Source organism: Nyctereutes procyonoides, unplaced genomic scaffold, assembly GCF_905146905.1.
Source record: "Nyctereutes procyonoides isolate TBG_1078 unplaced genomic scaffold, NYPRO_anot_genome, whole genome shotgun sequence".
NCBI lineage: Eukaryota > Metazoa > Chordata > Mammalia > Carnivora > Canidae > Nyctereutes > Nyctereutes procyonoides.
In genome coordinates this window covers 9,750,766-9,775,115 of record NW_026575122.1, presented here as the reverse complement: position 1 = coordinate 9,775,115, position 24,350 = coordinate 9,750,766, and the positions used below count along the sequence as shown (strand labels likewise).

The 24,350-nt window shown below is 37.9% G+C and overlaps 2 protein-coding genes across 3 annotated transcripts in view; one reads left to right on the top strand and one right to left on the bottom strand.

Moving 5' to 3' along the window:
* PDGFC (platelet derived growth factor C) overlaps positions 1 to 21,497 on the bottom strand; it is a 280,573-nt gene extending 259,076 nt beyond the window's left edge. The window contains exon 1 of one of the 2 annotated variants that reach the window (XM_055336410.1): positions 21,174 to 21,497. The gene's annotated coding sequence lies outside the window, so the exon portion shown is untranslated. The remainder of the gene's footprint in view (positions 1 to 21,173) is intronic. The other variant, XM_055336415.1, reaches the window with a different exon arrangement.
* A 181-nt stretch (positions 21,498 to 21,678) lies between these two features.
* Positions 21,679 to 24,350, top strand: part of GLRB (glycine receptor beta) — a 94,124-nt gene continuing 91,452 nt past the window's right edge. Inside the window, exons 1-2 of the mRNA XM_055336632.1 lie at positions 21,679 to 21,777; positions 23,506 to 23,655. Coding sequence (XP_055192607.1) covers positions 23,534 to 23,655 — 122 coding nt within the window. The 5' untranslated portion in view covers positions 21,679 to 21,777; positions 23,506 to 23,533. The remainder of the gene's footprint in view (positions 21,778 to 23,505; positions 23,656 to 24,350) is intronic.

The window sequence follows — 24,350 nt, the reverse complement described above, 5'->3', positions numbered from 1 at the left end:
TATTAAAACTGACATACCCTATGGTGTTTAATGTATCAGTAGTCAAAGATGCTATGAGAAGTTCAAGAAAAGTCTCAGTGAAAGATTTATAATAGACCCTTAAGGTTTCTAGCATGGTCATGTCCTTTTCAGTGGATAATTACATGCCTTTTAAAAAACAGCCTCCTGGTTGAAACCACTGAATTATAGATAAAAAGATTAATGAAACTGGATAGAGGGTCCAGAAATAGTTTCACAGATCCAAATCAGCATGGAAAAGATGGACTAATCAATACGTGATCTTGGAATAATTGAATAAATATTGGGGTAAAAAAAATAAGACCATTTTTTTTTTTTTTTCACACCAGCACCAAAGTCAACTAACGCCATTTGGATTGCGGCCTAATTGTTAAGATAATAACATTTGGGCCTCCAAACTTGTTTGGGTTTTCTTGAGGATTTCATTGACTTTACAGATTAATTTGGAAAATGTCATCATCTTTACAGTATTGAATAATCCCCACTTAGGGGTGTGGTCTGGTTCCTCATTTATTTTGTTCTTTCTTCACTTTCTTTGGTAGAGTTTTAAAGTTTCTTGATGTACATATTACTTACTTTTTTTTAGGTTTTATTCCTAAGTTGTTGTTTTTCTTATTGCTCTTATAAATTAAATCCTTTTTAAAATTACATTTTTTTGTTTTATATGCACTGAAAACTTTCTGTCATTTAAAATATTTTTGGGGACACCTGGGTAGCTCAGCGGGATCTGGGATCAAGTCCCACATCGGGCTCCTTGCATGGAGCCTGCTTCTCCCTCTGCCTGTGTCTCTGTCTCTCTCTCATTGTCTCTCGTGAATAAATAAATAAAATCTTTAAAAAAATTTTTTTGTATGTTGTATTTACAGTATGTATTATTTGTAACTATAGATTTAAAAAAACACTTGTTGAAATCTTGAAGGCCTCTCCCCAGATGTCACCATTCCTTCTTTCCCCAGGTTCAACATAAATAAAGAAACTAAAGAAATGGAAAATGGAGGCCCAAATGGGAATGTCTAAACTGTAGAATGTAACTTGATGGGAGAGCCAAACAGGCTTGCTAACTATGTCCCAGAATTTGGCAAATGTAACCCACCTACTTATAAGCCCTGCTAAGCTGTCTTCAATTGATTCCAACAATGATGGTTTTCTCCTACTCTTCCACTGCTTACATCGCACGTGGGTTTCTGTTGTTTGTGGACTCTAACTCGGAACCATGCTGTAAATGGATTTTGGAAAATATAACCCCAGGCTTCTTCTCTTAAATATAGAGGAGACCTAAGAAAAGAGTAGCAATGATTTGAGTTGTCATTGACAGGGGCCCTAGGGGCACTTCCATCCTTCCACACGCTTTTTTCAAACACAGCCACTCCCAGGAATTTCCTATGATGGCTTTCATGCTGCAATGGCAGAGTTGAATATTTGCAAAAATGATAGTATTGCTGGAAAAGTCTCAAACATTAATGATCTGGCCCTGTAGAAGAAAAGGTTTGTCAATTCTTGCAATAAAAAATCCAATATGCCTTTCAATATATACTATGAGTATTGGCCTTTTGAGTCAATTATGACTATGGCTTCTCAAGTCAATTTTGGTTATGTATCTCCTTGAATATCATCTACGGCATCTAAGTTTATCCCGTATCCTTCTTCTTTTATGTCTCTTTTCTCATTACTAGTAATATGTAATATGTTCCTAATATATTTTGTTTGGTACAAAATAAGACTTTGCCAGAGTTTATTTCACTTAGTTGGTATAATTTGTTCTTTATTTTAATTAATTTTTGCTTTTGCTTTTATGCTTTCTTTTATACTTAAAAGGAAATAACCTTGTTCTTTTTATACAACTTCTTGGATTGAATGTCTAAATCATTTATTTAAAATATTCTTCTGTTCTAATAAATACACTTATAAATTCTCTTCTTGGTAATGCTTTGGTCTAAATCCATTACTTCTGAAATACAGAGATTCATGATTAATTTTGAAAGATTGTATTTTAAGTTTTGATTTTCTCTGTTACTCAAGTGGTATTTTGAAACGTGTTTTTAATTTTGTAAATGAGGGCTTTATGTGTATGTATGTTTCTAGTCATTTATAGTTAATTTCTAGTTTATTGCATTGTAGCTTAAAAATGAAGCCTGTGTAGATTTTCTTTTCCCCCTGAAATTAGTTGGGTTATTTACTATGGCTTTATAAGTAGTTATTTTCTATTATTGCAGGGGCAAAGAATTTGGGTTTTGCATAAGATTATTTAAAAATTAAAATTTTCCTTGTAATTTTTTTTGTTTATTGGTTATGAAGTTCTCTCTGTATTAGACCAATTACGTTAATTGTGCCATTCAGATTTTATCTTCAGCATCATGTGGTCCCAAACCAGACAGAGATGGGAAAAAGACCCACAGACCAATTTAGGTGAAACAAGATCATATACCTTATTAATAAAAGAAACAAAAGAAGCAAAAAACTGAACACATTTTATGTCTTTTGGGTTTTTTTGTCCATATGATCTGATAATTTTTGAAAGAAGTGTGTTTAAAATCTTCCACTATGATTGTAGAATTGCATACTTCTCTTTTTATTTAAAATTTGTTTATTTTTATTATTACTTAAACTAAAGAATTTATTTGGGATTTAGAATTGCAACTTGAGAGTACAGATTCAGGAAACAACTCAAATTGTGTTCCAGTAGGGAACAAAAGTTAGGGGTTTTTAAAGACAAAAGGGAATGCTGCATATGTTGTTTACAAATAATTGTGATTGATGTTGGTGGCAAAAATCTAATCTCAGCTACACAGAATTGGTTGGTAAGGCTGTCATTGAGTAAAAGTCCATTACTGAAACAAGTTGCAGGTGTTCCTGTGGAGACCCTGGAATATTTGTGGTTTGGCCCTGTTCAGAAGCTATGGTCCACCTAAAGACTCCACAAAAAAACTGCTAGAACTGATAAGTGAATTTAGTAAAGTAGCAGGATACAAAATCAATATACAAAAATCCATTGTACAAAAATTTCTCCACACTAATAATGAAGTAGCAGAAAGGGAATTTAAGAGAATGGTCCCATTTACAATTCCAAAAAAAAAAAAAATACCCAATACCCAGGAATAAATTTAACCTATGAGGTGAAAGACCTATACTCTGAAACCGATAAAACACTGATGAAATAAATTCAAAATGATGCAAATAAATGAAAAGAGATTGCATGCTGATGAGTTGGAAGAACAAATATTATTGAAATGTGTATACTATGCAAAGCAATCTACAGATTTAATGCCATCTCTATTAAAATACCCGTAGTGTTTTTCACAAAACTAGAACAAACAATCCTAAAATTTGTATGGAAGCACAAAAGACCTCAAATTGCTAAAGTAATCTTGAAAAAGAAGAACAAAACTGGAGATATCACAATCCCAGATTTCAAGATATGCTACAAAGCTGTAGTAATCAAAACAGTATGGTACTGGCACAAAAATAGACACATAGATCAAGGGAACAGAATAGAAACCCAAGAACTAAACCCACAATTATATGGTCAATTAGTCTTCTCTCTCTCTCTCTCTTTTAAAGATTTTATTTATTTATTCATGAGTGACACAGAGAGAGAGGCAGAGGCAGAAGCAGGCTTCCTGCAAGGAGCCCGACATAGGACTCGATCCTAGATTCTGGGATCATGCCCTGAGCTGAAGGCAGACACTCAACCACTGAGCCACCCAGGCGTCCCACTTTTTTTCTTTATTAGCAGAATTTTTTGTTTTAAATGTCTTGGCTATAGAATGTGATGAATGAAAGTTTGTGATTGTTCTAAATTCTTTAAGTAAAGCTACTTATACTTCTGTTGTGTCCAGTCTTCTCTAATGAGGTCAAAGGCATTCATTTCTGATATTCTTATCTTTTTTTCTTTCCTTTTTATTTTTTAGTTTATTGAAGTGTTGTTGGTCCACAATGTTACATTAGTTTTAGGAGTACGACATAATAATGTGAGAAGTCTGTATGTTACGCTATGCTCGCCACAAGTGTGGCTACCATCAGTCATCATGCGACGCTATTGCACTACCACTGACTATATTCCCTACCCTGGACCTTTCATCCCTGTGACTTTGTAACTGGAAGCCTGTACCTCCCACTCCCCTTTGCCCATATTGCCCATCCCGCCAGAGAGAACTTGCATCTGTGTGCCTCCATTACCCATGCATTCTTTCATGTTGCTACTTTTTCCATACTTTTCCCATTACAGCCCTTACTATACCCATCATAGCTATTTTAAATTCCCTGTTGGATAATCCCAACACCTGTATCCTATCTGAGTTTGGCTTCTGATGCTTACTGTGTCTCTTTAGATGGTTTTGTTCTTGCTTTTTATCATGCTTTGTGGTCTTTTTCATGAAGGCTGTACATACAGGAACTGAGGTAAATGGCCTTTAGTGTGAAGTTTTATGTTAATTGTTAATCTAGTTAACAGTTGGACTTTACTTACTGCTTGATTAGTCATAGGTGCCAAAAACTTCAAAAATTCTTCTTGGGTTCTTATTGTTGTCTCCTTTCTTGACTTTGGGCTTTTAAAAGTACTTTTCAGGGAGAGTCTGTTTCTCTCAGCTTTAGCATAGGGTTATTATCCAGACTTTTGGGTGTGACAGTTAGGTATGGATGAGGGAGGGTGTTCTATAATCTCCTGATTAAATCTCAGTCTTTTCACTGGGGCCTGTGTATCTGGCCTGTGACCTTCACAAGTGTTTCTTCTTGTATAGCTTCCCACATAGGTGAACAGGAAGGCTGGAGGGGGCTGGAAGGAGCGAACAGCTCTGCCCCTGGAGAGTAGGTCTTTGTTACAGAGAAGGCTCTGGGCATACATCACTGCGGTTTACACTTCCTTTCCCGCTCTCTCCAGTCTTCACTGTGACAACCTGTGGGGGTTTCTCAAAGTAAAGCCCATGAGGCATGGAGCTCCCTAGGACTTCAGCCCCCAGGAGTGTCTCACTCTCATACCAATTCACACTCAGCCTCCAGTAATTTCTCAAAATGACCATTAAAGCTTCTGATGGCTCCAGTGTATGGTTCTAGTGGCCTCTGCTCCAAATGAACAGATTTCAGCTGCTAGACTCCGGATTTTCCTGTCTCTGCAAATTTAATTCTCTGATTGGTCTCAGAAAAATCATTGATTTCCAGTTTGTCCAGCTTTCTCTTGTGAGGATAGGAATTGCAACTCCCAAGCTCTTTATATCTGAAACTGGAAGGCCCTAATCTAGTCTTTATCATTATAAATATACTTGTTTGGGGCCTCATTTAATGCTTTTAGTGTTATATCTTACTTTATCTGATTTTTAAAATTATCATTTGTTTAGAACCTTCTTAGTCATGTCATTATTATTAGCTTTTCTATGTAATTTTATTTTGTTTTGTGCCTTATAAAAAGCACATAGCTGGATCTTTTCTTAATCTAACCTGGCATTTATCCTGTAATAGGATAATTCAACCCATTACTCTCATACTGTCATTGCTTTGTGTTGTGAGGATTCTGACATTTGATTTTCCGAATTGATGATTTGTTGTTAGCAATCTGTTTTAAGATTTCCCTTATTAACCTTTTTTATATAAAAAATCATGTTATTGTTGTTTTTAAAATTATAAAACTTTTTCATCCTCTTCTAATTTTTTTTGAAATGTTTTCTTATATTAAGGATTCATTTTTATTTCCTTACTCCTACTGAGGAGGTCTTCCCCAGGTGCTAAGAATATAAAAACGAATTCAATCACCAGTTGGCTAGGAGCCAATGGACTGGCAAGCTGTGACACCCAGGCTGAGAGCCCTGTTTGGAAGCCTCTAGGTTACTAAGCTCTTATGGAGCGAGCAAGAAGATGCATTTTTCTCCTGGCTTTCCATTTCCCTGGCACAGTCCTTGCCTCAGTAGGATACAATAGGTAAATGCATTATGCTTTTCCTGTGCTCTGATCACAATGCAGATAAGAACAGTTCCTCTGTGACGGCCATGGCAAGGGAAGGCATCACCCCAATTTCATTATGCAAGTTCTCCTTTCAGACTGCATGGTCTTGCATGATAAAAATTGCTTCTTGCAGAGCCTCTTTGTAAAAGAAAACCCTTTTAAGATTGATTCCCCACATTGGGGTGCCCAAGTGGCTCAGTCAGGTAAGCCTTTGATTAAGCCTTTGGCTCAGGTCATGATCCCAGAGTCCTGCGATAGAGCCCCACATCGAGGTCCCTGCTCAGTAGGGAGTCTGCTTTTCCCTTTGCCCTTTCCCCTCTCTCATGCTCACTCTTTGAAAAAAAAAAAAAAAGATTGATTCCTATGTGAGGTGGATGATGGGGATGGGCATTAAGGAGGGCACGTGATATAATGAGCCCTGGGTGTTATATGCAACTGATGAATCACTAAATTCTACCTCTGAAACTAATAATATACTATATGTTAACTAAACTGAATTTAAATTTAAAAAAAAAAAAAACTAGGGGTCCCTGGGAGCTCAGCGGTTTAGTACCTGCCTTCTGCCCAGGACATGATCCTGAAGTCCTGGGATCGAGTCCCACATCAGGCTCCCTGTATGGAGCTGGCTTCTCCCTCTGCCTGTCTCTGCCTTTCTCTCTCTCCGTCTCTGTGTCTCTCATGAATAAATAAATAAAGTCTTTAAAAAAAAAAAAGATTGATGCCCATGCTTCTCCCTAAGCTTGTTCCCTTGGCCCAATCCTCCAACACAATTTCTCAACACACACATGCTCACAAACTAATTACCAAAGAGGTAATTTTTAAAAGAAATAATTTATTAGTAACAGGGGAAGCCATATTTAAAGCATCTCATTAGTTATTATTAACTCTTTCCATCTTCTTGAATAACTATTAGATAAGGTAACTTTCATATTGGAGTCTGTTCAAATACAGCAATATATGTCTGAAGAAGACTGAAGAATTTTTATATTTTGTTCTTTTTAAGCCAAAGAAAGCCTTACATTTGAATTTGCTAAAGTAAAGACATATATCTATATCTACGTAATCAGAAAAATGCTTCAATTATTATTTCGTATCTTGCCATGCTTAAGCCCTCACATTTCAAGAAACAGGCCTCTTCATTTTCATGGTTTATCAGGATAGTATTTGGTGAAAATGAAGAGCCCTATTTCTTGAAATGTATTTTTGTCTACTTGTCAGCATGGAGATGACAAAGTACATTGCCTCCAAAACAATGGAAATAATATTAAATTCACTAAGCTTTATTCACATGTTAACATTCCAGTTTCTTTTGACCTTCTTAAATTTTGGCATACATCCTCCTTCTCTGCTTTTCTGATCTTCTAGATCAATTCCATTTGGAGCTACAAATTTGTTAAAAGCAACATTTAAGTGTTCATGATGAAACCAGTGAAATTGCATTAAATGCCATCTATTGTAAATTTTGAGATATATTGTTTCACTAACCTAATAAAATCTCTATTGCCTTTAGCTATTCCATCAGTATCACTGAACCTGATTTGGCATCTGGTTGAGACAACTTCTGTCTTGGTTTTCAAATGGAAGCAATTAACTCAGTCAATTGTACATAGTTTTCCCAGGAACTATGCTAACTAAAACAGAATGTCAAAAGATGAAGAATTATTTCTAGATATTTCTATATTTCTTCTGACAACACACTAAAATAAGAACAAGAACAACAACAATAAAAAACCCATAATTTTCTGAGGCATAGACTCAGGTGTCAGATATGCTATTTACTTCTTTTATGTTTGTTTTCTTCAATATGTCTCATTTTATTCCATATTAGAAAAAAAAGGTGTTGAGTCTTTTATCCTTAAGAAAGCCAACTAAGTGATTCATCTGGGAATTTTCCAGAATACATGGACAGAAATTTATCTTAAATAGCTAAGAATTCTGACCTTATTTTGTTATAGATTTCTCCAAAAATTAGGCAGATGAAATCCTGAACTCATAAATCTAGTGGAAAGGATTTCTTAGGGATCCTCCAAAGCCCAAGTCTGAGATACAAATAACTCTCTTCTTTTCTTTTAAATATTCTCAATACAAGCCTGCCTATTGCATGCAAATATGTAAAGTTCCTTTTATACAACTGCTTTCTGTTCTGGCCTCAAGCTTATAGTGGCTCAGAGATCCCCACTTACTGGCACAGCAGTCAAGGTGGAAGTTCCTTGAATAGCATTGATTTGTGTTAGAGTGTCCATTCTTGCCAGTAATATTTTTATTTTTGTTTTTAGATACAAAATTATTTTGTAAATACCATTGGGAAAGAGCCAGTTATCAATGAAGGATATAGGTTGATTGATGCTGAAGTTTGGTGTGCAATTAACTGGAGACATTTAAATTATTTTAAAAATCCCACAAATAATCCTTTAAATCAGTTTTACAGCTATTTAATAAAAATACCAAAAAGGAATTGATATGCCAGAAAAATGAAATAATGATAACGTGCTATGTTGGAATCACAATATGTTACATTGGAAGAGGTTTACTCTCAGTGCAAATTCATTACATTGTCTGCTTAATCTATCTTAAGGAAACTCTTTAATATTTGGAAAGAGTTCAGAATCAACATACCCTTTTGTGAATCATACTTCTTCAATGTAAATCCACTTGTGTTTTATCCTCCACTTAAAATTTTAACTCTTCAGCATGGTGTTCAGTGTTCTTCATTACTTGATCTGACTTGCCTCTCCAGTGTTATCTTCCCCTTTCCTACAAGGTTCCAGCCATACTGTAGTTCTGAATACCTGTTGGGTTCACACTCAGGTCAAATGTCCATATACATCCTGGTCTACATGTTTAGAAAAAAAAAATCTTCGCACCAAAAGGACTTACATCTATCAAACTTCTAGTTATTCTACAAGAGTCATTTTAATCATCTCTTTTGGGAAACCTGCATGAGTCCTCCAGTCTGAGCTATGTGCCCCAGAGTGCTCTGTACTTACCTGTGTGACAACTCTTAACCACAGTATTTTTCAAATGTCTGTTTCCCCTACTTTGCTTTGTTTTGTGTTTTTAAAGATTTTGTTTATTTAATTGACAAAGAGATAGAGAGAGCCAGACAGCATAAGTGGGAGGAATGAGAGAGGAAGATGCAGCCTCCCCCCTGAGCGGGGAGCCGGACACGGGGCTGGATCCTAGGACCTAGGGATCATGACTTGAGCCGAAGGCAGATGCTTAACCAACTGACCCATCCACATCCCCTTGTTTCCCCTACTTTGGATCACTTTCATGTAGGTATCATTTCTTACTGGTTTTTATATTTAAGTTGCCTATGTAATGTTTGGCCCACAGTAAATATCTAAAACATGTTTTTATTCAAATAAAAATAGAGAAAAATGAGCTATATAGTAGTACTTCAGTCATAATGAGTACTTTTCTTACTTAAAAAAATACTGTCTACTATTGTTCTAGCACTCCATCATTTCTATCTTTATAAGCTTTCAATAAGCAGGTCACTCCTAGGTTTGATTAATTTATAAAGAAGGTATAGGAAACTGAATTGAATTAAATGGAATAATAAACAAAAGAAATTTAAGACAGGAATAAGAAATAAAAATCAAAAGTCCATTAACTATTTTGTCTTGGAATACAAAGTTATTACTTTGAGGTATCAATTTTGACTAATGATGAAGTCCATAAATGCTTAGGGAATTCTCTTCCTGTTGGCACTTTGATGACATACATATGGTGTTGAAAATGTCAGACTGCTCTCTGTTAATATTTTTGAAGACTTATCTATCTATCTATCTATCTATCTATCTATCTATCTATCTATCATCCATCTATCTTTTATCTATTCATCTATTTTTACCAATTCTATTTTCCCTTCAGTATTGTGTTTTGAGTTTCCATATATTGTCTTTAAAGTTCTATACGATAAATCATTTACACAAAACAGAGTATTTTCATGAAATGAAAATTTTAACAACTCATCTGTCTTTCCTAGATTTTAATTCTGGCTCTAATACATAGAATACATACTATGTATTTCATACATAGTATGAAATGTACATAGAATACATAGAAAAAAAATGAGAAAAGATATCTACCTCAGAGTAGGAAATACTGTACATAAAGCTTCTGGTATAAGGTAAATAATTTATGCTTGTTTTGTATCCTTTATCTCATTCTTACCTCTTTTTCTTGTGAACCTCATCTCAGTTATTGAAAATGCCAGACTACAGTCTTTTATTATGTTAATTATCCTTTTTTAATTTTCAAAATCTCTTTCCTCTTTACTTCCAGAATTTTACTTCCTTATCTATTTTAACAACTCTTCCATCTTTCCTCTAAGTGGAAGCATCTCCAAAGAGATAGCTGGATTTCTTTCTCTGTATTTTCCCTTAGTGTATCAGTTGGTATTGTGCCTTATATTACATTGTCATCCTTGACTTTCTCCTGCCAAATATCACTATTTGGTGCCTCAAAACAATGCATCCGAAATAGAACATTTCATCTTTCTTCCCACAATTGCCCTTCTTCTGTCCCATACTTCTATAAATATCCCATCAGCCACCTACTTATTCAAATTCAAAAACCATGAGTGGTACTTGAGTGTTTTTCACTACCCTCCACATTGAATTGCATTATAAATAACGTGGATCCTTCTTTTGAAATCTCTCTCACATATATTCTTTTCTCTATTTCAGCGGCTTTTTCAAAGTCCTGTCACACATCTATCTCTGCTATCCATTCTAGTTGCTGTGTCCAAAGTCCAAAATAGTATGTTTGAAACCTTTCCCTCTACCTTCAGAATAAGAAAGTAAATGAATAAACTAATATCTAAGTAGTCAATAAAATGAGAGTCTTCACCATGCTTTTCTTTTTATATCTGCTTATGGTACTTGTCAAGGGCTAAATTATATTTGCCTCCCCCCCCACATGTCTACATTGAAGTCCCAACTCCAGTATCTTAGAATGCAACCATATTTGGAGAAAAGATCTTTAAAGAGGTGATTAAGTGAGCTTGTTAGGAAAGAGCCTTAATCCAATAAGACAAGTGTCCTTATAAGAAGAGGAAAGGGAAGAAAAAGAAGGGAGGGAGTGCCTGGCTGCCTCAGTTGGTAGAACACGCAACTCTTGATCTTGGGGTTGCGAGTTTGAGCCCCACGTTGGGAGTAGAGATTAGTTAAAAAGTAAATCTTGAAGAAGAAGAGGAAGAAGAGGAAGAGGAAGAGGAAGAGGAAGAGGAAGAGGAAGAAGAAGAAGAAGAAGAAGAAGAAGAAGAAGAAGAAAGAAGAAGAAGAAAGAAGAAGAAGAAAGAAGAAGAAGAAGAAGAAGAAGAAGAAGAAGAAGAAGGAGGAGGAGGAGGAGGAGGAGGAGGAGGAGGAGGAGGAGGAGGAGGTGAGGAGGAGGAGGAGGTGGGATGACCATATGAAGAGGTAGCAAGTGAGCCAAAAAGAGGCACCTTAGAGGAAACCAACCCTGCTGGCACTTTGATCTTAGACTTCTAGCCTCCAGAACTATGACAATAATTTCTGCTGTTTAAACTCCAGTCTATGGTATTTCGTTATGGTAGCCCTAGTAAATTAAAATGATTTTGATCTTGGGTCAGATACTTTCCAATCAATAGGGATCCTAATGTTCTTCCTCTACATAGTAAAGTTGATTATGTAAGGGGAGAGAAAGAAAGCTCTAGCCAAAAGAGCAAGTAAAACTGTAGACACAGAGCTTCAGAGTCAGAATGTTTTTTGAGCAGTTTTATTTTTATTTCACATTGAAGTTTATTGTAGATTACCTAGCCTTTCAGAAGAAGCCTTTCAGCCTTTTTGTTTTTAAATGTTGGAAGGCCTTGGTATGTTTAATGATGGAGTTAGTAGAGAAGGTTAAGATGAAGGTAAAGGAAAGAGAGAGGAGAATTGATGTGCTATAGTTCCTGCATACAACACAGGTGATGAGATTCAAAGCACAGGTGAGGGAATTGACCTTGGAGAGGACAAGAAACATAGAAGAGGAGATGTTTTATTTAACTGAATGGAAGGAGAAAAGAAAAATTCTTATCATAAGTAGATTTGTTGAATTAATCTTGAGGAATATCCATTCTGATGGCTTCCAGTTTCTCACTGGTTGACTGAGTAGGAAGTAGGATATTCGGAGGTTTGAGAAGAGTGGAGAATGTATGAAATAACCATGGAAAACAACAGCAAACATAATAATTTTGTTGTGTTTTTAAAGGACCAAACTATTATAAATGTCATTTAAGCTGCTGGTAAGTAATTAATCTGTTCACTCAGTTTTGGAGAAAGCAGGTAGTTGGCTTCACCCAGCCAGTTGGAGTTTTATCAGGGGAATACAGCAAAAGAGAAATGAAGCAGTGTAGTTCAGGATATTAATAAAAAAGCCATTCCTTGAAACTGCCTAACTGTAATTTTTATTCCTGTTTCAGCCACTGAACTGAAATAGGACAAACAAAAGACACAAAATAACTGCCCTATTGTTCCTCTGTTTTTGCTCATCTACATGCTTGCTTCTGCCATTCTCATCCTATCATGTTCTATATGCATTCCCCAACAACTGATCATCACCACTCCTGGGAATTTTGCTTCATATACATCCCTAAGAATCCCTGGCTTCTTCTATTTTCCAAGATGCTGCCTATGTTTGGGCCCATATAATTTTGTGTAGACTTTTACAACTTCCTCAGTACTCCTCTTGTTCCTTGTTTTGTCTCCTATCATTGTCTCCAAATGGCTGTTCAAGTAATCATTCTACAGAACAGACCTGATTATATAATTCCTTTTTCTTAAGTGCTTTGCTGCTATATTACAGCCCATAAAATGAACAACATTATATACGAGACCCTCCATAATCTGGCCCATCTCAACTTCTCCAGCTTTGTTTTCTGTCCATTTTTCCTCATATCATCAAGTCTTTATATTCCAGTAAAATAAAACTACAAAAATATGGATATATCATGTAATCTATATCTAGGTCTCACACATGTTTTTCTACTTGTTAAGAATTCCTTTTTCCCTTTGGTCAATCTGGAATATCAATTTTAGAAAACCCAACTCAGACATCCTTTTGATAAGCAATGGGAATCCTCCCCCCCAGAGCCCCAAGCCAGTAAGAAATCACTCCTAGGAGACCATATATGCCTTTTACATGAGTTTTTTGTTGTAATGATAATACTCTAATGTTACGCTATTGGAGAGTGGTACATTTAAAAGAGGGGATAGTATTGTGCTTGGCTTATTTTAAGATTGATAAATGGATATGATATTCATTGGTGTGGCACCTGTGGACCAGCACTCCTTCTTGCTCATTTTTAGTGAAAACTCTATTTTTTTTTTTTTCTAAGGCTCAAGTCTTGGAATCATTGTGGAATTTTTCTTCCCTTCTATCTGTTGCCAAGTTTTCATTCTTCTCATTGCTAGCAATGCTGTCCTCTACTCTTGTTCTTGGCATATTATTTTAGGCACAAGACCTACCCCCTGACTGAAGCTTGTTTTGCTAATTCTTGATTATCCACTTCGTTTACTATTAGAACTCTCAAGATTTAATGCTAAATGCTGAACTCTCTCATGATGCTTGCAGTTTGTTTAAATCTATTGTTTGCTATGCTTCCCACAGAAAGAGAGCTCATTAAGGAAAGTTACCATGTTTTATACTTTCTAGAACTTTTTGTATGAATTATTGTATAAACTTTCTGAATTAAGAGTTGTCTCTTGCCTCTCCAGAATGTCTGTAAGATTTAATCATTTCTGTTTATCTTCATGGCCTTCATTTCATCTAATCCTGTACCTTATGTCATGATTACTCTAAGATCCTTTTAAACAGGCTCTGTGCCACTGGTCTCTTAGCTAACATTCTCTTCTTAAATAAATGCAAAAAGCATTGTTTTCACCATCCCTCTAATCTCCCAGGAGCCTATTCTTATACTGTTTTTTTGTTTGTTCATTTTATATATTGTTTACTGTTTTTTACTGAGCAGCATTTTATGAATACTATTTCTTGGAACTCTAGGTCTATAGAAACTTAAACTTGTGGCAGAAAAAAAAACAAAAATAAAAAACAATAACAAAAACAAAACAACATGGATAAACACATTAACCGAGATATTGGGTTAAATAACATTTTTGAAATGTTTCTTTATGACATAGCAAAACATTGAAAATGCTAAAAGACTTTAAATATCTGAGAAGATACAATAGACAAAAATTCCAAGTTTATTTGTCATTAACTATTTCTTTTTTTTCTCATGAAGCATACTGAGATCTGCCTTTGCATAGCACACACTTTAGGAAATGGTAACTGAGAGATTTTATCCAAACATTTTATTCTGATCCCATTTTTCCTAACCCAACTCAATGCTTTATTGATTTTCCTATTGGCTTCTCTTTCCCAACCAAGCCAACCTCAGAATTAGACTTTTATCTGTCATCTCTCACCCCTTCTGCTGATGCTGCTGTCCTCGAATGAATGTTCTTCTCCTGTACCAGTACTATATATAAATTCCATTGATAAAGAAGTTTTAAAAATTAGGTTAGAGAGGTATAAGCTTTACAATCCACAGCAAGCTTAAGTAGTTCAAGATGACATGATCTTAATTTCCTTGGTGAACCTGATTTTAAAGTCTTACTTTAAACCATAATAATTTGATAAATACCTTGGCTTCCTTTCTGTAACTTACTTTTAATATTTGTAGGACCATTACCTATTTACTTGCTTATTCTTTAAAAAAAAAAAACCCTGCTAAAATAGAATGTTGGTTCTTGTCCATCTCTTATCCATATACATAAATTATAAATGGAGTTTACTGGTGTGAAAAATATGAAACATTTCCCACAAAGGCACAGATTTAGAATTCATGATTTGCACATTTCGAACTTTCAGTTGATCTAGCTTGGTATTAGAAAACCTAGAAGAACAAATTTTTAATATTGACTATACATAGTATTTCTCTAATATTAATTGTTTACCTAGGTCTTTAAAAAAAGAGAGATAACAACAAAAAATCACTGCTGATATTGTTTACAAGTTTCTAAAAAACAGATTTTTGGATTACTTTTTAAACTGATATGACATATTTGCTTTGGTGACTTAAGGAAGAGCATGGGATGTTGCCATAAACATTTAAGCCTTGAAATCCTGGTTGCTGGAGGAAAACATGACCTCTTCTCAGATCTGCAGCAATGCTGATGGTCAGATTCAAAGCTTGTCAAGAGAGGCAACTCTTAACTTTGCTCAGACTTGGTAAAAACTGCAAATACTTTTGAAAGAGATTCCATTTGACTGGAAGATTTATGGGCCTGAGTTACTAGTCATCTGCTTCTGCTGCAATAATTGCTACTATTGCCCCAGAGGAAGGTTTGGCTTTGAGCAGTCCTGAATAAGCCAACCTATCACATGCTAACTATGAAATAAAATAATACATAAGGTACATAAACTAATTTTTGGATGATGGTTGCCTTGTAATATCTACCTGGATGCGAAGAGCTTTGGCTAAAATCAATGATTTTGATAGAACTGATTTTGGACTAGCCTTGATGACACCAAATAAGTTGATTTCTTTTTTCCTAAGGCACATTCTTGAAGTTCAGTAGCATTTATTTCCATAAAGGTTAGTAATTTTTTCTCTTTCTTTGCTCAGGACTTGGGACCTATATCTGATTTACCTAAAAGTGATATCCTATCATGTAGGTGTTTTTTTTTTCAGTGAATACTCTAACAAAACATTAAAATCTTGATCTACTTTAAATCCTTGCACATCCAATTACAGATTGTTTCTCTCCGTGGGAGTAAGGGCTGATGAAGGATTGATAGTGGGCTTTTAACTGTTCAGAATTGTTTCTTAATTAGATGAAACGGTACAATGCTCAAATTCATAAATAGGAAGATCTTATTGATGTTTCTTATTTTATCTTCTCAAAATTACATTACAATTAATGTGGCGTTTTGGTTGTATATGAATGTTATTATAGGTGTCATGGGATATGATTGAATATATTATTCGTAGTCACAGGACACAAAAATATTTTAAGGGCCCAGTTTCCAGAATCACACATACTTAAGTGTGTAACTCTCTCAATCATTGATTAGCAAAGTTATTAGCAAAATTTGTAAGAGTTCTATCATGTCTGAATCTTCATCTATAAGTTGTAATAAAATAGCATTGACCCCATGAAGTTGTTGAGGAGATCATGAATTTAACATGTTTTGTGTATATCTGGGAAATAGCATACCTTAATCAATAATGATAATTATTTTTACTGCCATTACACTGAACCAAAAAAAGTAAGTGAAAAATGATTCACATGTTAGTTCATATTTAGGCCTAACCTGGATTTGGAAGTAAGAGCCTGAATCTATACTAGAACAGCCTCTTTGGCTTCAATTTCCTAATGTGCGATCAGAATTCTGTCTATGTCTAAAAATCAAGCTGCTTTACTCACTATATGCAACCAGAATCAGAGTCTTAATATTCTATAGGACATTAAAGATGGAACAACCTCATTTCCTCCTCTTCCAACTCTATTATCCTAGATGAGTTAATTTCTCTTTTGAAGCTTCTGATTTCTCATGAAAAAATACAGGCATGAAAATAACTTGCAAAGGTATCTTGAAGTTTTTAAAGTATAATTCAATGAAATTTCTTGCAATTAATAAAAAGTGGCTATTATTATTTAAAGTTAGTTTAAAAATAATTAGGAGATTGGAGAACTTTTTAAGGATAATATGCTACTTGGAGAAACATGGAAGTGATCTTGGGCTATCAAATATCATTTTCATTATTCCAATACGTTAAAACTGGCTGCTCATTGACAATTCCTAATATAAATTTTGCTGTCTTCTGAATTCATGAATATGTCTTCTGACATATTAGTCTAATTATCCTCTGTTGTAATCTTCTCTTTATTTATATTTATAGTCCCATTATCTATTTGTGAACAATCTTTAAAGAAAATGAATTGGGGAAAAACACATCTAAAATAGCTGGACATAGGGTGCCTGGCTAACTCCTTGGGTAGAGCCTGTGACTCTTGATCTCAGGGTCATGAGTTCAGGCCCCACATTGGGTGTGGAGCCGAATTAAAATAAATTAATTAAAAAATAAATAAAATACTTGAACATGGTGGAAGAATTGGGAAAGGTGGTCAAAAGGTACAAACTTCCAATTATAAGGTAAATAAGTTCTGAGGATTTAAAGCACAACATGATGTCTATAGTTAACGTACTATATTATATGTTTGGAAGTTGCTAAGAGAGTAGATCTTAAAAGTTCTCATCACAAGGAAAAAATTGTTAATTATATGTGGTGACAGATGTAGTAATTATTTTGTAGTATATACATATATCAAGCCAATATGTTGTACACCTAAAATTTATATTCTGTTGTATGTCAATTATATCTCAATAAAATGGGGAAAAATAAAACAACTGGGCATGCTTTTCTTGAAAATATATGATGATTATAATAGCATTTGGAGTGAAGTTATGATGAAAAATCTTATTATGATTTATAATCTGGACTACAAACAAATCAACATGACGCATAGAGAGGAAAAATTAAAAGGGAATTAATTTATATATTCCAGAGTAATGTTTTAAAACTCCTAAAGGCAATAGCAAGAGTGCTAAGGGCTTATGCCATATGAAAAACTAATGTGGCAGGAAACACCTCTTTTTCTGGTGTTGGCTTCTCAATCTAACACAAGATATTTAGGACAGCATTTACATTTGATGATCAAATAAGGTAAGTATTATAGGCCACATGAATCTGGGTACATAGGAAATAGGGTTCCTATTGAATATGTTGAGCTAGGCCTCATCATATGATTCCAGGTAGATGTAAATAAAGGAACAAAAAAGCAGAAAGAATTGTGCAACAGGATCCCATTAATAAAAAAAAAAATCTATCATTCCATTAAAAACAAAAATAAAAAGAGGGGAGGTAAATTTATCTCTCTCTTCCCTGGACCACTTATTTAACATAAATTAAACTGTTTAGTTCTTAGAACAATTCCACAAGTTATGTGCTGTTCTTTTCATTTTACTAATGAGAAAACACAGCATTTAAAGAGGTTAAGCAAGTAGTCCAAAATTTACTCATTCATTCAACACTGTTCTAGGTGCTTAGGCAGTAACAATGGACAAAATCAGACACAAATCTCTGCCCTCACTGAGCTTATATTTTAGTGAGGAAAGACATGAAACACATATCAATAAGTTGTATGATATATTAAAAGGCAATAAATACTATGAAAAAGAAAAGGGAAAACAGGTAAAAGGGAATCATAAATCCTTAGGGGGGGAGTTTGCATTTTTAAATAATATTAGATAAATCTCCTTGAGAGGGTTATGTTTCAGAACCAACTGGAGAAGTCAGGGAGTTGGACATGGCTGGTTGGAGGAAGAGCATTTTAAGGAAGGAGAACAGCTGGAGCCAACAGCCTAAGGTGGGCCCCAGTGTGGCACCAGCATGTTGAAGAAGCAGCAAGATCAGTGTGGATGAAGTCTAGGAATTAAGAGGAAGAGTGGTTCAAGAAGGCCGTATTTGGAGAGGGTGCATACCAATTGGAACCTCGTAGGGTACTGTGAACACTTGGGTTTAGAAACCAAGTGAAGGGATCCCTGGGTGGCGCAGCGGTTTGGCGCCTGCCTTTGGCCCAGGGAGCGATCCTGGAGACCCGGGATTGAATCCCACGTCGGCCTCCCGGAGCATGGAGCCTGCTTCTCCCTCTGCCTGTGTCTCTGCCTCTCTCTCTCTCTCTCTCTCTCTCTCTCTCTCTCTCTCTCTCTCTGTGACTATCATAAATAAATTAAAAAAAAAGAAAAGAAAAGAAACCAAGTGAAGTGAGGAATCTCTGGGCTGAGGAGTGACATCATTTGACATGTGACATGTTTTGAAGACTTTTGGCTGCTGTGTTGAGAATACCAGTTGATAAGGGAGGCCAATGGTAGAGGTAAGGAGAGCAGCCAGGAAGCTATTATAATAATCCAACTTAGAGATAATGGTGACTCAGTCCATATTTGTTACAGCAAAAATAGTGAGGAACAGTTTCCTCATAGTTTGGATGTTGGGAGGGAGACCAAGAGAGGAATCAAAACCAATTTTTGAGACTTTTTGGCCTGAGCAACTGGAAGAAAGTGGTTGTCATCAATTGAGAAGGCTGAGTGTGGAACCAATTTGGGGGAGAAGAACATTAGTTTCATTTTGGATGTGTTAGGTACAAAATGTTTATTAAATGTTCAAGTTGAGACACTGAGAAGGCAATTGGATCTATGAGTCTAGTGTTCTGGAAAGAAGTCTAGTTTGGAGAAATAAATTTGGGGGTCACCGACAGTGGCACTGAAAGCCATGTAACTAGATGAAATTACTAAGACAGTTAATGGAGATTTAAAAAATAGAGAAAGTAGACTAACTCTTGATAGGATGAGGGAAATAGTTTATTTCATGAAATTATCGGGAAGCTTTCCCTTTGGCAATACAAAGAAAGCTATATAAATAGAGGTGACTTGATCATTTTCATAGACTCAAAATTCTGAACTTCACAGATTTATAAATCTGGTAGAGGTCATTTTGGGTCACCAACCATATTTCCTAAACTTGGGGCAAAAACCAGAAACGAACCTAAACCTATCTAAACAGTTGGGCATGGTTTTCTTATGAATTAACTAATTCTCCAATATTATATCTGTAAGTGGCACAATCAAAAGACAATACTAGGGAAGGTAAGCCAATTTTAGGTATTTGCAACACATAAGCTCTTCTAAATGGGTTTCTAAGATTTTGTAAGTAAAAGGTAAGTCTATTTCAATATAAGAATCTGAATATCCTATTATTCCAAGCTCTTAGTGATACCTTGATTATGAGAAAACCAAGTTTAAGGTTTTCTTTGATTTCTGAACTCCCTTGGTTGCATGAAACCTATTATCCTTCTCTAGAGGACGAAAAATGATTTTCCCTCTACCTTTCTAGGTTCTTGGCTAAACTTTCCCCCCACCCCCCAATAAAAGACAGATTAACAGGAGAAAGACAAACAGAAGTTTAATAACGTGTGTACCTCTTGTATGTTTGGGAGACAACCAGGAAAACTGAGCAACTCTCTGAAATGGCCCAAGCCACGATCTTAAAAACCATCTATTATTAAAGACCAAAGAAGATGTTGGTGGGCAGGTGGTTGTCAGGGAGGAAGGCTAGTTATGGGAGGTTACCAGGAAAAAACACAGTAGCTAAGGGTATGGCTGTTATACAGATTTAAGTCAGTGACTTCTCCATCAATAAGGTTTCCTATAGATTTAGATTTAGGCATCCTCCCCTCCCTGGTAGAGAGAAAAAGAGAGAGAGGGAGAGGGAGAGGGAGAGGGAGAAGGAGAGAGAGAGAGAGAGAGAGAGAGAGAGAGAGAGAGAGAAACATTCTTATAAATGGAGGCTTCCCTTATAAATATGTTTTGTTTTTTTTTGTTTTTTTTTTTTTACAAAAGGGTGACTTCTACTCAGTTTTCAGACCTTCTCTTATGTCTGCTGTTTCTTAAAAATAATCAACTCAAAGTTATCCTTATTCCAAAGAGATATATTTTGGGGTAGCAGATTCTGTTCCTCCCCACTTCCTTACACGGCTCATTCTCCAAAACCTCTATCTTCTTAAACTTATAGGATCAAACGCAGATCTCCTTCATATACTCGTAAAACCCAAAGTCCTATCCTGATCCAATTTGGAGGCTCCAGATAGGGCAGCTTTTTAAATAGAATAATGACCAAACGCTAACCTTAGCAGAACACCTTGTGAAGCTTATAGAACATGGTCATATACGGGGAATGTTCCTTTCCTATCATAAGATATGGGGTGAAGTATTTATTAGCGGATACAGCGTAGGTCCAAATGTGCAATGCTTCCTCTTTTTGTCAAGATTTATTTACTGGAGAAGGGCCCACAGGAGTAGGGGGAGCGGAATCTCCAGCAGACTCCTCGGAGCCTGAAGCCCCACAGCGGTCCCATCCCACCACCGTGAGATCACGACCTGAGCCAAAATCAGGAGTTGGAAGCTTAGTGCCTGAGCCACCCAGTGCCCCTTAGACGACACTTTCTCAATCAAAAAAAAAGTTAATTAGCTATAGCGTCAAGAGGTAAAGGGAAAGGTTTGTCTATCACCCAAAGGTGCATCGTCAAAGGCGAGGCTGCTAGAAAACCAGCGTGACCGGGCAGCGCTTTACCACCACCAGGCCAAGGTCTTACCTGACTCAAAAAGCGTGACCATCAGACGTTGCGTCTGGTAAATGGGATGTTGATCCCTTAACATGTTTGAGCTTCACCTTCTGCATCCGCAAAACCGGCCACGACCTGCGTCAAGTTTAAAGGAGGCGCAGAGGTCAAGGCGGTCCCGCAGGGCCCTAGGGCTGCGCTGCCCCGGGCCAGTCTAAGGTCGCTTAGAAAGGTCGGGCGTTCGGGCGCTGCTGCAGGGACCCGGAGGGGAGGCCACGTCGGGTGCAGGGGTCCGGGGAGCACCCGCCGGGGGCCGAGGGCATCTGCTGTTCTCGCGGCTCCCCTGCGCGGCTGCACCGCTGCGCCGCGGGGTCCCTCCCCGGCCGCCCCCGCCCCCGCCCCCCTGCCCCCTGCCCCTCCCCCTCCCCGCCCCCCGCTCCCGAGCGCGGCGGCAGCGGCCCCGGCGGCGGCGGCGGCGGCGCGTCACGGCGCAGGCTCCGCGGCCCGAGCAGGCGCGTCAGGCGGGCTCGGCGGGGGCGCGGGCGGCGGGGACGCGGCTGCCCCCGCGCTGCGCCCGCCGCACCCCCGGGAGCCGCCGCCGCGTCCTCGCCGGGCGCCGCGGGCGGGGACGCCTCGGGTAAGCGGCGGGGGCTCCGCTCGGCGGGGCGGGGGCGGCGGGGGCGGCCGAGCCGGGCTCTGCGGCAAGTCCCGGTCCAGCGCGGGCCCGTGGAGGCGCGCGGAGCCGGCGCGGGGAGAGGGGCGCGGGGGTGCGGACGGGGGGCGCGGGGATGGGGACGGGGGGTGCGGGGGTGCGGACGGGGGGCGCGGGGATGGGGACGGGGGGTGCGGGGGTGCGGACGGGGGGCGCGGGGATGGGGACGGGGGGGTGTGGGGATGGGGGCCCCGGGGATGCGGGGCGCAGACGGGGGGTGCAGGGATGCGGGGCGCTGGAGGCGCGGGATGCGGGGCGCGCAGGGATGCGGGGATGGAGGGTGCTGGGCGCGCAGGGATGCGGGGATGGAGGGTGCTGGGCGCGCAGGGATGCGGGGCGCGGGGGGCGCAGGCTTTGCGGGGCGGCCCCCGGCGCCGAGCGGTCTGCGAAGCGGCTTGGGCCGGCGGCCCGCGGAGGTGGGAGGCGCCGCGGAGCGCGGGCGGCGGGGCCGGGGCCGGGCCGGGGCGGGCGGTGGTCCCGGGGGGCGGCGGGGCGGGCAGAGCTGCGGCCGGGCGGGCGGGAGCCCGGGGCGCGGGGCCCCCGGGAAGTCGGCCGCGGAGCCGCCGCTGTGGTGCGCGGGGGCCGGCACCGAGCCCTTCGGGTGCAGGAGAAATGGTAGAAAACGAGAATTCCGGGGAGAAAGGGGGTGCGGGATACGCCGGAGACGGAGGAGAAGCAAGACTCAAGGGCGAGACGGGCGTCAAGTGAACGGGAGGCACCGGGAGGCCCCTCCGTCTGCGGAAGGCGGTGCTGGAGAGACGGTTCATGGCCTGGAAATGAAGGACTGCAAGAGGCTTAGACATTCCGGCTTCACCGCGCGCTTCAAGTTCTCCCTCTTTTTTTTTTTTTTTTTTTTTTTTTTGGAGGCGTCTGACCGGCAAGAATATAATTCTCGTTTGAGCATAGAAAATGTTATTAAAATAGGACTAAGAAGATTATTTGGAAGAGTCTGACCATACTTGCTGGGTGTTTTTTTTTTTTTTCATGTTATATTACCTAGAATTTTGTGATGTCGAAAATCATTTTCAGTAAATATTAGTAACATGAAAGTGGGAAAGGCAACCTTAAATCAATGTGCACCCTTTTGGGGTAAAAGGTAACTTGCAAATTTAATGTGTATGATTAAGAAGAATGAATTTAAAGTGTGAAACTTTTGAAACTAATTTTTTTCTTTTATCTCTGTCAGTACTTTAATAGTTAGAATTGTCTTTCCCATTAGAACAGCTTTATTGTTTTTTTTTTAAAAATATACATGCAGAATTTAAAAATATAGAAATTTTTAGAAGAAATGAGAAACTAAACGTACAAGAGGACGATGACCATTTTAAGCACCGTGTTAGACATCCTTCCAGGTAGCTTTCTAAACCTACATTGATATACTGTGCAACTCAATGTCAATTTACGATTTTCTGTAACTATAAAATCAGAAATGTTGCATATACCTCCTTGGGATTGTATTTTCTGTGGGCCGTTAGTCCATTATTTAATCCTTACCACTAAACATCACAAATATATATTGAAGGCTAACCGCATAGGTTTGAGCGATGAAAACCTCATGTACAAATGCACTCGTCCATTGGGTAGTAATGGTCATACTCCTTAGAGTCGTATTATTACTGCTTTTTGTAAACATTTTCTTGTTCTTTCTTGTAGATTGATCTCCTGAGATTTAACTTCCAAGATGAAGTTTTTATTGGCGATAGCCTTTTTTATTTTGATTTCCTTGTGGGTTGAAGAAGCGTATTCTAAAGAGAAGTCTTCCAAGAAAGGAAAGGGGAAAAAGAAGCAGTATCTATGCCCATCGTACGTTCTTCATGTCTTATATTATTATATGGAGAAATGTTATTGCGTTATCGAAGTAAGGTGGTCTATTGAGACACATATCAGCAGAACTTTTCTTGTCAGAATAGGTACCCGTTGGTTTCACGAGAGAGGTTTTAGAATGTGATAGCTAATTCCTAGTGTTTAAGGTAAAGTTTTATAAAGTTTTGTTCGTCCTCTGGAGGAATATTTATACATTTATACATTTTCTATATACATTTACATTTATACATTTTCTATAAAATTATAAAAAAATAACTATTTTTTACCCTACATGTGCAACTGTAATCAGATACTAAAATTCCTGTACATTATACATTTCTATAAAATTACATTTTATACATTTCTATACTTTTTATATAAGTTTATAAAAAAATGACTTTATTTTTTACCCTACATGTGCAACTGTAATCAGATACTAAAATTCCTATACATTATACATTTCTATAAAGTTACATTTTATACATTTCTATGCATTTTCTATAAAATTATAAAAAAATGACTATTTTTTACCCTACATGTGCAACTGTAATCAGATACTAAAATTCCATGTTTTGAGCAAATACCAGTTCAAAAAGATGGCTTTTTAAAAAAAAATTCCTAAGAATGAATATCAGTTTTAAAATTAGTTAGCTGAAGTATGATTTTAAGATGTATTTAGTTCATATTGATGCATG